Source organism: Musca autumnalis, unplaced genomic scaffold, assembly GCF_047663935.1.
Source record: "Musca autumnalis isolate F117 unplaced genomic scaffold, ASM4766393v1 scaffold_1, whole genome shotgun sequence".
Lineage (NCBI taxonomy): Eukaryota > Metazoa > Arthropoda > Insecta > Diptera > Muscidae > Musca > Musca autumnalis.
The window spans coordinates 55,354,382-55,368,374 of record NW_027411644.1 but is presented as its reverse complement, the minus strand read 5'-3'; the positions used below and the strand labels follow the sequence as shown (position 1 = coordinate 55,368,374).

Below are 13,993 nucleotides of genomic sequence, written 5' to 3'. Positions count from 1 at the left end.
GGTTTGTTAAATCCGGTTATATATAAACGTACTATAATTGTTTCTGTATTATGCCATTTAGATATGACACCATTAGCCGGATTTAGTGCATTATCAGGTTTTATTTGCTAAATCCAGCCAAAATCTACCAGATTTCACATACAAAAATAAATCCTCCTATTGAGTGGATTTGTTTTATATCTGGCATAAATCCTCGTATACAACTCTGTTTTTTGCAACATGTTGCTAGAAAATAAAAAAAGTTGCAAGCTGGCACAAGAAACAAGGTAGATGCGTCGGTGAATTGCTACACTAAAAATAATTTAAAATGTAAAAATTTGTAAACAAGGCGGAAAAATCAAATTTGTTTTGATGTACAAAGTTGATTTTAATCAACCAAGACTAATAACCCGTTTATATATAACCGGATTTAACAAACCGACTGGGTTTTAAATGTCAATTGCATTGCTTATATTTCAAACAAATCCTCATAAAGAAGGTTAACCCTGCAAAAAGCTCTAATGTAAATAGCATATAGTATTTATGATGTCTAAACGATAAAATAATTCGTTTATTTATTTTAGATGGGCAAACTGCGATAAAATAACTCTTTATTTGCTCTTTAGTTAGCATTAGTAGCAAAATATTGTTACGAATGTAACTGATAGGTTTAAGTTAGTTTAGTTTAATTTCCGTTAATTTAAAAATTTGAATTGTAACGTAAAGTTTTATTACGCAGTTACTTTATTTAAGCAACAACAATTATCATGTAGAATTATCTTCATTATTCTAGATGTTCTTTACCTTTCATTAATGTGCTTTTGTTTTGTTTTGCCACAATCATGTGATTATTGTTTAGTTTGTTACATGGTACAATAATTCATAGGTAGGCCAGGTATGAGAATCGCCAAAAAAATACAACCCTGTCGCTATGGCTTAAAACGTCAAAATTGTTTTGATGAATGATAACGGATGAGTAAACAAAGAAGAAGAAGAACGAAATGTTGAAATGAAAACAAATCAGAGTTGAATTTTTTGATCAATAATAAATATCAACTCTGCATGTCAACACGGTTTTGACAGATTAAGCCATAACAAAAAAAAAATTGTAATCAGCTGTTAGCTGTGGCCTACCTAAGAATTATTGTACCATGGTTTGTTACTTCTTTATTGCACTTGTTTGTTGTTGTAGTTACGTCATTACTGTGCTTGTCGTCCAATTGTATTCCCCCATGTATGTATGTGAGTATGGTTGTTCGCTTAGTGCGAATGTGCGTCTGTGTGTTCGCTGCACAGATTCGAGATGTTGCCATATGTGTTCTGGAGGACTCTAGAACAGGGAGACTTTGGGGTATAAATACCGGGGAAATGTCAATGACGGAGTAGTTGTGTTTTAAGCGTTGAACTGAACAGATCGGTTAAAGAATAGCTGCGTGCTAACTAGAGACTTGCTTTGTGCTTAGTAATTAAAGTCGGTTACGAATAAGTGTAATAAAGTAAATAAAGCATTGTAGAAACGTAATCTAAAACGAACCCTGTTTTATTTGGTACAAATCGTACTGGGGTATAAAACAACGTCTACACGGAGATTAGTTAAATCTAATTCCGTAACAATTGGTGTCAGGAAGTGAGATTACGATAATCCTACAATGAAGATGAAGTTCAAGGATCTACGAAAGGAAGATTTGAAGAAGGAGCTAAGTAAGTTGGAGTTGTGTTCTACTGGCAACAAGGCCGAACTACAAAAACGCTTGTTGGAAGAGTTCGAGCGCCGTGGAATGAACATCGACGAATATGAGTTTGATATTAGAGATGAAACTTCAGACGCGGTTCCGAGTTATACGGAGGTTGCAAAAGTTATTGCAGTAACGTTGGCGAAGGAATTTAGTAAGAGAATGGAAGAGGAATCTATTGCAATAAATGAAAGCTTCAAATGTCTGACGGAGGAATTCGACGAAAAATTGGAAGAATTAGAGGCAAAATCAGCGAAAGACTCGATAATATTACGCAAGTTATTGGAAAGCGATTCGAGGTTATGGAAAACTATTTAAAGAAATTGGATAGGCAATTTCTGGCCCACGACGAGAAGATTGTGAATCTGGAAAAGAAAAAAAAACTGGAAATCAAAGGAGGACCAGTGCGAGTTATTGATAACACTCTGAAAATCAAGCCTCCTGAATTCGACGGATCTACATCGTTTGATGTCTTCAAATTACAATTTGAGACGGTTGCTTCGAGAAATTCGTGGAACGATAACGACAAGGCGGTTCGACTACTTATGGCATTGAAGGGCGGTGCTGCTGACGTATTACAGAATATTCCCGCCGCTTCTAGAAACAGTTATGGAGATATAATGGCTGCTCTTGAACTTAAGTACGGTGACGGACATAAGCAAGAGACAATGGTGAAACCTCAGGCTTGCAATGTGCAGAGGCTGGAAGTTGAGGACAACAATCCTCAGACCGTTGTCGAACTAATGAAAGATGCACTAATGCAGGTAGTAGGTAAAGTGAAACGAAGGGCTGGTAAAACGAGAAGGACTTGCTACAACTGTCGGAAAGCTGGACACATTGCACGAGAATGCAGATTGCAACGACCAAGGACCAGATCCGCCTCACCGCCTTCAAAAAGCGACGACCAACCGGTGGCCAAGAATCTGGAAAGAGAGACATCAGGTGAATCAAATAAAATGAATTCCGTCAATCACGAGACGCCGCTGGCAGATGATGAAAACGATGGTCCCACAATCTCTATAGCCATAGTCCAGCAGGAGAATCACAACTTAACAGCTAAAGGCTTTATCAATGGTGCATTACGTACTTTGACATTGGACACCGGTGCAGCAAAGTCCATTATTAGACCGGATTTGGTGAAAGGGAAGGTATTGCCGTTAAATGGAGTCAAATTGCGGACGGCCACAGGCGAGACTACAACGGTGCATGGAAAGGCCTACCAAAGGCTGAGCATGGGTAGAAAATCGGTAAATTTCGATTTTATAGTGGCCGATATTGTGGACGAAGTTATACTTGGTGTAGACTTCATGATTGCCTTCGATATCAACCTGGACATAAAGCACCGTGTGATGACTTGGTCCAATGTGGAAATACCGATAAATGTGGGCTACAACGAGAAAAGCAAACATCGCCCAAAGGCAGAATCCGGCGAGATTGCTGTCGATGTCCGTACGCTGAAGGTGGAAGCCGCCGACAATTGGCCCGTAGGAAAGCGGAAAAATCCAGCAACGAGGACGAGAAAGCGAAGATGTACGTCCATCGAAAAGCGTCCGTACAACAAGGAAGGACAAGTCCGATGACGACCAGGTGGCACTTAGGAGGGTGACCGAGAAAGAAGATATAACGTCACGATACCTGGAGAGAAAAGAGCGAAAGTCCAAAGCTAATGGCGTAGAGGGTACATCTAAATCAGTTGCTACCACTACGGAAAGAGAACTGTGTCTAGTCCAGAGGAACAGGCTTAAGCGGGAGGCAGTGTTACCAATGCCCATACCACAGAGAGGGAACTGTGCCTATTCGGGACGAACAGGCTTAAGCGGGAGGCAATGTTACGAATGTAACTGATAGGTTTAAGTTAGTTTAGTTTAATTTCCGTTAATTTAAAAATTTGAATTGTAACGTAAAGTTTTATTACGCAGTTACTTTATTTAAGCAACAACAATTATCATGTATAATTATCTTCATTATTCTAGATGTTCTTTACCTTTCATTAATGTGCTTTTGTTTTGTTTTGCCACAATCATGTGATTATTGTTTAGTTTGTTACTTCTTTATTGCACTTGTTTGTTGTTGTAGTTACGTCATTACTGTGCTTGTCGTCCAATTGTATTCCCCCATGTATGTATGTGAGTATGCCATTTCTTTCACCCATTCGACATTCTCTATGTTTGTCAAAATTGACGTCATCCATACAACTTTCAATTTGTGCGTTCATACCTGCAAGTGTTATTTTCGTATGACATAACCTAAAAATATAAAAACAGCTGTTTTTGTCATTATTTACATTTATTGTTGAGTTGCAATTTTGCGCAATTTTTAATTTTGGTTGAAGGAAACTGAATTGGTAGAATTGGTGTTTGGAGTTATAGAGGCATTCATGTTTTTGTCACCAAACAATCATTTCAAAGACTGCTTCTTTCGACCAATCGATCTGAAAATAACATTATAAACGCCATTTATTTACTTTACTGAATATTTAAATATACATACCTTTCCATTTTCTTTTAAAAGATTTTGTTTTTCATTTTTTGTTTGAGAATGACAGAAAACAGCTGATAAATTTATGTTACATACGAGAATGCCGTATCAAATAGAGCGCTCTCTAAATGAAAAATTTACATATGAGTTGCCAAATCATTTTGATAGATGAACATTTTCATAGTGGTCACACTATGTGTACAACATTCGCAGGTAGAAAATTTGACATCTCACACGACATTGATAGATGGTGTAAACAACCCTTTAGTGCGAATGTGCGTCTGTGTGTTCGCTGCACAGATTCGAGATGTTGCCATATGTGTTCTGGAGGACTCTAGAACAGGGAGACTTTGGGGTATAAATACCGGGGAAATGGCAATGACGGAGTAGTTGTGTTTTAAGCGTTGAACTGAACAGATCGGTTAAAGAATAGCTGCGTGCTAACTAGAGACTTGCTTTGTGCTTAGTAATTAAAGTCGGTTACGAATAAGTGCATGGTATAACAAGAAAGGTAATTTCATGCTAACAGCTGATTTAAATTTTTTTCATGTTTTGAATTTGAAGTACATTCATTGTCAAACTGATGTTGTTTGACATGGTAAAAATTGTACACAAACACATACAAAACGACATTTGTCATTATAAAATATATCATCAAATTGAAATCGAATAGTTAAATAATTGAAAAATAGCTTATATTCATATAACAAATAGAATCGTGACGGAATTGTTTAATTTATAAATGTTCCAAGGAGCGAAAAATTTATTAGCGACGAGCGGAAGTGCTTATTGTCGGCTTTGCTCAGTCTGTGACACAAATAAAAGAAGTAAACCTAGTTCTGATGTGGCTAAAATCTTCAAAATACCTAAAATCCGGAGTGAGCGTTTATGGGGAGCTAAACCAAAACATGGACTTATTTGGACCATATTCGAATAAAAACCAAGTTTGGAAGAAATATCGGTTATTCCGCTCGATAGTTATTAGCGTTCCAGCCAAGGTTATTCCAATGGATAAAGAGAGATAATTCTGGTTTATATGTGTAGTTTTTTGCAACTATCATCTCGAGGAGAATGTACTTCCCAAACAGAATGTAATACTATTGTAGTAAGAACTTCAAAAACTATGATAAATAAACTTTAGAATTTTATCCGAGAACAGGAAAAAAGTTTGTACTTTTGTGAATAGGTACCTCCATATATGATATCCACTTTCAAATTTGAAGTAAGTATGAAAGCCGTATTACGATGTGTAAACTTTGGACCAAATGGATCAATCTACTCATTGTGCACCGTAATATAAGCCACGAGGACTACCTGCTGTAAAGATTTCAAAACAATCCGACGCATGTCCTTCACCGGCACATTTGAGAATAATTTTGAAATATTGTGTGGGAGGTACCCCAAGGAATGGACCGATATAGGCCATATTGGATCCTTATCTACGTCTGGAATAAATATTACGATGTGCAAAGCATAGACCAAATCGGCTGCTCTCATCGAGATTAATTGTGCAAACCATTTTAGCGAAAATGTTTAAACTTTTCTGGGGAAGGTACCGGAAGGAGTGGACCGATCTACGAATTTAAACTAAGCTTGGTGAAAACATTAGGTTCCCGCGCGTTCCAGAAAGACAGGCGGAAAGACATACACGTCTAAACCGATTCCAAATTTTCTGAAACCGATTTCGTCCAAACATAGGTACATATGTATGTGTTTATAGTACCTTCGTTTGCTTAAAGTTCAAAAGGAGGACCAATATGCATAATAAACGTATATTCCTGGAGGTTGAAAGGGACCAAAAATAGATTTTCTTTAAAGATTTTTAGGATATAAAAATTATGACAATAATTATCGTACTTACACGTCCCAAAAAGGATATAAAAACTATGGTGTTTTGGTGTTCAATATAATTAACGTTAATATTTACAGTAGGTACGAAAAAAAACAAAGATGTACTTGACTAAAACTAACAAATTGAGCCATAAAGGATAACGAACGTAATTTGCTAAAGATTTCTTGAGGAGAGCCAAACAGGATTTCTTCAAGAGATTTTGATGGGGACTATTTGCAGTATTTTAAGGAAAGCGAAGTATTCGGCTCTTGTCTTCATATAATTCCCGTTCTATGTTCCACATGCCAAACAAATAGCATGCCAACATAGAACATATTTTGCACCAGGAAATCAGTTTGTGTCTTTCATTCTAAGTGTTCATAGCCCATCTTTCAGCACTTGGTCTCCATATCCGATGACGCGCCAGCTTCAAAAATACAAAACAATGATTTGTTTTGGTTTTTTCTTTTTTTATTTTCACAAAAAGTACGTATAAAGGTTTTTTTACATACATATGTATGTATTTCAAAATATAAACAAACTATATTTTGTTTTTGTTGTGAAATGTCATGCCGTATTGTTGTTGTTCTGTATGTGACACGCTCCCGTACAGACATACAGGGTTGTATTTATATAAATTTGACAGATGCGACTACCTTTCATCATTCTACCATGGAATAAGTGTAATAAAGTAAATAAAGCATTGTAGAAACGTAATCTAAAACGAACCCTGTTTTATTTGGTACAAATCGTACTGGGGTATAAAACAACGTCTACACGGAGATTAGTTAAATCTAATTCCGTAACAATATGCTAACATTTTCAGTATTAAACAATGCATTTGTAATTTGACGTATGTTTTTTGAAAAATTCTTTTGACGTTTCACATTCGTTCAGATGGGCTGGTGCATCTACCTTGGCAATTGTGCTATGAACAAAAATCAGCTGACTGCCATTTAAATCCAGTCGAGGATTTATGGCTAGTCTAATAGTACGTTTATATATAACCGGATTTAACAAACCCACTGGGTTTTAAATGTCAATTCCATTACATATACGTCAAAGAAATCCTCATAAAGAAGGTTAACCCAGCAAAAAGTTCTAATATAAACAGCATATAAATGAGCTATATGTTAAATCATCATCACATGAAGCAAAGAATTCAAATGACTAAACACCCCTTAATTTTGTCAACAACAAACTGAACAGCTGTTTCTTAACAATTCTAAACTACAAAGTCAACACTGAAATCCTACCAACGCATTGCCAAGCAAAAGAATGACGTTTCAATTGACACAGCACACAGCACAGCGACACAAAAGAAAACACCAAGGAAATCAGTAGGATAGTTTAAAGATTTTAAAACAAAAAAATACACATTAAAAGTTAAACCCACATTAATTTACTAAACCGTAATGACTTCACGTAAACGTAGTGGTAGTGGTTCTTCCAAAAGGCCCAAAGAAAAAGTTGTTTATATCTATGAATTGTTCTTCCGCGGTGAAGATCCTAGTAAAGAACGTCCTGAATATGATGAATTTTGGAATGAATTCTTTTTGCTGCAACCAAATGTGGAAGCATTGGAGGCAGAAATTGCCAAGCTGACGGGGGAGCAGTTTGCCTTAGTAAAACCAAATTTAAATTTGATATTCCAGAAATGTATAGAAATGTTGGATACCGGTGAGTAGTGGAGAGAAACGAGGAACAGTGGTAGTTAGGGCAACACACAATTTAGCTGTGGGAAATAAACTGCAGCAAGAGGGTTACAGGGTGTGGCATAATTTTGTTAATAATTATTTTGTTTATTTTTCTTTCCACAGATCATCCCAAACGTTTGTGCAATAGCCTCCAGACATTATGTTCAATGTTCTATGGAATATTTAAAAAATCTACAGCAGATACCTCTTATGATATCTTGACTGATATATTTGGTTATGAACATATGGATAAATGGATGAAGCAGTTAATGGTTCATTGTAATAGGATATTGTTGGGTATGTTGTTATTGTACATGATTGTTTTGTTTATATCAGCTTTATCGCCTAGATTGTCAAAATTTACAAATGCGCAATATATTACCCCCATGAAAAGCCTTCAGTATTATAATCAAATAATGAAAATATGATCACAAATGCAATTTATTTAAACATAGCCACTACTATAAAATGCAATTTCATCCGTTAACTGGTTATGCTGAGCTTTTGGGCATTTTTATAACAAAATACAAATACGAAAACGAGTCACCATCTAATTTTTTCCAAAAATAAAGGATAAGCAGGTTATAATCTCAGTAGTGGGCAAGCCCTTCATCCGGAAAATGACTTAAAAATCCAACTGTGACCCTCTATATGACTAAGTAGCACCATAACCCAAACAAAAAGAAATACATCGGGTAACTCCTCCTACTCCTACTTCCGTCGAACAAAATTTCAGAAATTAAAAATTTAATTTTTTGCAAGTGTCATTTTTATAGGGTTTGTTCGAAGATAGTTTTGACATTTTTACGGAAGGTGATATAATTTTGGTCGTGAAGAAATCCAGCTCTAAAAAATCATACGGTGACAAACAGATGGGGCCTCCTAGAATCTCTGGAGGAGCAAGTGGAAGTGGTGTTTGGTTTCTCTCATCTAATATTGTAAAAAACACAATTGACAGTTCCAAAGTGTAATTTAGGCTACGGCTATGAAATAGCAACCATTATTAAAGACTTGTTTGTGGAAAACCCTCATCGTCAATGTGTACATTAAAAATATACATTATTGCAATAGATGCCGCCATGCTTTGTATCAATAACTAAAATCCACTGTAAGTCAAAGGGGATATTTTATTGACCAAAAATCTTAAAGTTGAAAATAGTATTTGGTTTAAGTCAAAATAGCGTTGTTAGCTTCAGCAAAAGTAAAATAGAATAAAGTTGGCCAAAAAGTTAACTCTTTATGGACCAAATACACAACACCTGCCTTAACCTTTTGGGTACTAAAACTAAAAATTGAAATTTTGCCTACAGAACTGAAGACATCGACTACCGATAACACTGTGCAACACTGAAAATGCAAACAACTTCTAGTGGGCATTTTCTGAAAGTACATATTAAGACTACCAAACCCCTAGTTTTTAGATCGGGTTTGGATTTTATGGCCTCATCTATACCGGGCTAAACGACCTTTTTTAATTGATTTGTGCATTATCTCAGAAACTAATAAGAATTTAGCTATGCGGTCTTCGGCAATTTTGTAGTCCTAAAGTAGTAGAACTTACATGTCTGACATACGAACTACGAGAAACCGCATATAGCGCATCAAAATTGATAAAATATAGGAAAGATTGCATAATTTCTGGAATTATGGTCAGTAACTGCCAAACTATTGAGAGTTGAACCAAGTAGCCTTTCGCAAAAACTTTCCAAATAATGTCCTTAGCAATTCTTCAGAACACTCTGAAACTGTATAACACTTATTTCATGTTGTTTAGGCGGTATTTCATATCATACTTTCTACAAAACATATTTCAAACAACGTTCACACAGGCTGTTTATTCTCATATTTGAAATTTCAATGTATTGTTGATATATTTATCAAATTGTCGTTGAATAATATGCTACAAACAACGCGATAGAGGAATTTTACAACAATGATATGTTCTGAAGAGTTGTGTATTACTTTCCAGTGAATATTTTTCCCAAAGATAACGTTAAGAAAAATTTGACGGTTTTGGAGATACCCTGCGAAACATATGCAAATCACGGAAATTTTAGATATATTATAAAATTTGAGGCAATAAATGAGGTTATTCGTGTTCATTATGTTTCCAAATACATTCTTCTTGTACTTATCTACAAGTTTGCTGCGGATGTCATGGAAAGATTCGTATTGGTTTCAAAGATATAGCCCCGATTTTCTTTAAAAAGTCAATATTTAGCCATGTTTAGATAGGCCATAAAATCCGAACCCGATCTAACAAAACAAAATCAAAAGAGGGTTTTTGTCTGTTGCGTCTGTACTTTCATAAGAACCGCATATTAAGTTGTTTGCAAAAAATTACCTTGAAAATGTTGCACAGTGTAATAGAAGCTTTTTTAGTTGTGTGTCGTTTTAGTAGATGTAGATGTGAAGAAAGAAGCCGAGACATGTTTTCTGATATTATGAAAAATTTATGAATATACTTCAAATTTAAAATGAAATTTTTATCGTAAATATATTTGTCGCCAACACTCGTATGACGAATAACCAAAAAAAAAAAAAAAAAAAAAAAAAAAAAAAAAAAATCTGGCTAGTGTTGGACCTATAATCTAGAGTACAGCTATTTATCTGCTGCGGTATGTCTTCGTTAAGCAACTTTATCTCGGCAGTTCCACACCTAACTGCTACCACCATACTTTCCATTAGAGCCAGGTTCAAGAGAGATATTATATTTAGATAATCCACGTTTCAAACTCATATTATTCCCTAAAATAGTTAGAATCGCACCTTTATGCTCTGTAAGTCCTTAAATAATTCACGTTTATAGCTTGAAGGTCTCTCAAACAAAAATTCGTAAAAAAGTTTGTTTTGTTTATTGTTTTATTGTTGAAGATTCAATCTCATTTCGATTGTTTGAGTGGAGTATTCCCCCATTGGCTCAACTTCATTTATTACCCTCTATTACAGAGAGTAATGTTTTTCAAAACGAACTGAACGAACTGAACACTAAAAAAGGCATCATTTCAAAAACTGAGAAGCCAATTGATAATTCCCTTCGCCGGGATGAAATCATGATATTGGTAGCGATCAGTAAAATTCATCAGTTCGTTTTGAAAAACTTTACTCTCTGTAATAGAGGGTAATAAATGAAGTTGAGCCAATGGGGGAATACTCCACTCGAAACATTCGTAAAAATACCATTTCTTGTCCAGATAAACCTGAAAGAAAATTACTTTTTAAAACTTTCCACATTTCTTTTTCTTCCCTTTTTTCAGGTGATGTACCAGAAAATGCCCGATTTATGTGCTTAAAATTACTATTGGTGCTTGTAACGGGTACCGATAATGTCAGTCAAAATGTCCTCTTGGAATATTTAATGATGAACACTTTGTTCGATGCCTTTGTTAAGCTGCTGAGTGATCCCAGTCTAAGGGCACAACATGGTCATGATATTGTTATACTTCTTACGATATTGGTTAATTATCGTAAACATGAAGCTACAAATCCTTATATAGTCCAACTGTCGATATTGGCCGATGAATTGGCCTTAAATGGTTATGGTCAAATGATATCCCAGTCTTTAATTGATTTTTGTCGCCAATATATGCAAAGCCTTAATAATGCACAATCATCATCGTGGTTCTCCTCGCTATCGAATATTGTGGGTAATATGTTTGTATCAGATGAGGGTTGTGAAAGGGTACAACAAATTAAAGCCAATAATGGTTTGCTGCTAGCCCTTTATGAGGCAGTGCATCTAAATCGTAACTTTATTACAACATTGGCTCACACACAAACCGAATCAAGTGCACCTCCATCGCCCAGTAATACCCTGAGTTTAACACAACCAGTGCCGGATTTGGCCAATGCACCCATTATTGATATGACCCAATATCCAACAAATTTATTGGTTGCTGTTTTTCAATATTGGTAAGTTGCTCCTTTTTGAGTTTATTTTTTACCAATAAATTGAATCTCGTTTCTTCCTTACAGTTCCATTGTCATGCAGGATAACAAAAATGAATCCAGTGTTGCCAATTTGAAATTATGCTTTTTAATATTAACCTGCATTTCCGAGGATCAATATGCCAATTCCATGATGCATGACAGTAATTTGACATTTAAGGTAATGCTTCATAGGGCCCAGATGCGTCATCGTAAATTAAATGTTGATCGTGTGGGTAAATCCCAACCGCTGGCTGCTACCCTACTTGATCTTTTGGTTGAATTTATTGTGTCACACTTAATGAAGAAGTTCCCTATGGAACTGTATCTGCTGTGTGTTGGTGTTATACATCGTATTTTGTGCTACCAAAAGAGATGTCGTGTGCGTTTAAATTACCCCTGGAAAGAATTGTGGTCAGCCTTAATTGGTTTACTGCGGTTTTTGGTGAATCAGGAACAGACGTTGGTCAAGAAATGTAATATATTTTATTTGTCGTTGCAGGTGAGCTGTATATAATTTTTTTATTATTTAACAATACTTAAATGTTACTCTTTTTCTAGGTGGTTAATATTTTCAATTTGTTTATAACCTATGGTGATACATTTTTGGCAACCACAAATAGTTATGATGAGCTCTATTATGAGTTGAATCGAGAGGAGAAGGTGTTCACCGAACTACATGCCATGGGTAAGTCAAAAATTGAAACTTTTTTTTATAATATATTAATTCACATTAAAATATCCTCTTCAGTCCTACGCTACACAACAATGCCTGATTGTGAATTTAAAGATGATGTTATTAAACTATTAAATGCCTTGGTTAATATTTTGGCAATTGTTAAACATTTTCAAAATAAAATCAAAGAATGGCTAGCCGAACAGGGCCTTTCAACACCCACCGAGGAGCAAATTCTCGATGTGGTGCGAAAGAATTACGACTTGACTTTGAAACTTCAAGATTCTCTTGATCACTATGATCGCTATGCTGAGGCACCACATCATACCACATTTTTCAAAAATATGGTACGTGATGTTGTCGCAGATACCCGCAAACAAATCTATGGTTATGTTAAGGAAGCTGTATCAACAATACCTGAACCTGATGCTGCAATGATAACATCAACTTCCTCCAATTCGTAAATCTTTAAAATCATTGATAATTTTCTCTGCTCCCCCATCATCTGTTATTTTGATATCATATAGAAATATCTTTAAAAAATGACTGTTTTTATTAATATTATTATTATTATTATTCATACTATTACAATGCATATAATGATTATAATAATGTATTATTTCTTTTAGCTATATAAATTATATTTACCTGTACAATAATGTACGACTGTTGTCGCATAATCGAAAACATAAAACATATATATTTGTTTAGTTAATAATTAGATTCTAAATGCATATACATTTTTTTAAAATTATATTTAGATAAAATTTGCAAAAGAAAAAACAACAGATAATAAAAATGTATACATAAATTTATTGATTTAATGAACAAATAAATATATTTATTTAAGAATAAAATGTACAACACATGCCTTGTCTCTAAACTTTGGAAAGAAGAAATAATGAAATACAGTGTGGGGAAAATTGCGATAACTAAAATATTTGGAAACAGATTAATACAAACAGTCCAAAACTTCGATGGGATCTAAAACAACCTTTTTACTTTCATGGCCTTGACCGACAGTAGGGTAATGGCGGCAAAGTTTAGTAGGGAAAACGATGGTAATATGGAAGTTGGGGAAATGGAGTCAGAAGCACAACTGGCAGCAACCTCAGTTCCAGTTATTCTGAAGGAAAATTCACCGTGGGAGAAAGTGAAAAAAACTCACGGGGTATTTTTGTTCAGAATAACCCTAATTAACTCTGCAATTATTAGCTGACGGGCTTTGATCCTAAGGTTCATATTAGGGTTATGACTTTTTACAACCTCATATCGTAGCGTGATGAGTTTCTACATAAGTTTACAAAAATCTTAATTATAAAATGATTCGGTGAAAAAATCTCACGCACTAAATAATTTAAAAATTTTAATTTATCAGAATGATAGGCAGATATACAGACAGGGACAAAATTTACATACACCCCATAAATCGGGTTTTAGTATAAGTAATGATTTTTATGAAATTCCAAGTATGTATGCAGTTTTATTTGTTTTCACTAATAAACAATATTTGATACATACATTGTATTAGACTATATTACAAAGCACTTCAAGGCCTTTTGGATGTAATTTGCGCAAAGAATTTTTCGGAATCTTTTAACTTCCAGGAAGGAATAATATGCACAAGAACAACTTCAAAGCTTTCTAGGGTCACAAGATTTGCCATCTGACA

General features: G+C 35.0%; 1 protein-coding gene across 1 annotated transcript; it reads left to right on the top strand.

Moving 5' to 3' along the window:
• Positions 1-7,270: 7,270 nt before the first annotated feature.
• LOC141397832 (armadillo-like helical domain-containing protein 3) lies at positions 7,271-13,182 on the top strand. The gene is made up of 6 exons (XM_073974589.1): positions 7,271-7,701; positions 7,842-8,015; positions 10,976-11,630; positions 11,694-12,147; positions 12,207-12,333; positions 12,397-13,182. Exons 1-6 carry the CDS (start codon positions 7,437-7,439, stop codon positions 12,783-12,785), a joined length of 2,064 nt encoding a protein of 687 aa, XP_073830690.1. The 5' UTR covers positions 7,271-7,436; the 3' UTR covers positions 12,786-13,182.
• Positions 13,183-13,993: the final 811 nt, after the last annotated feature.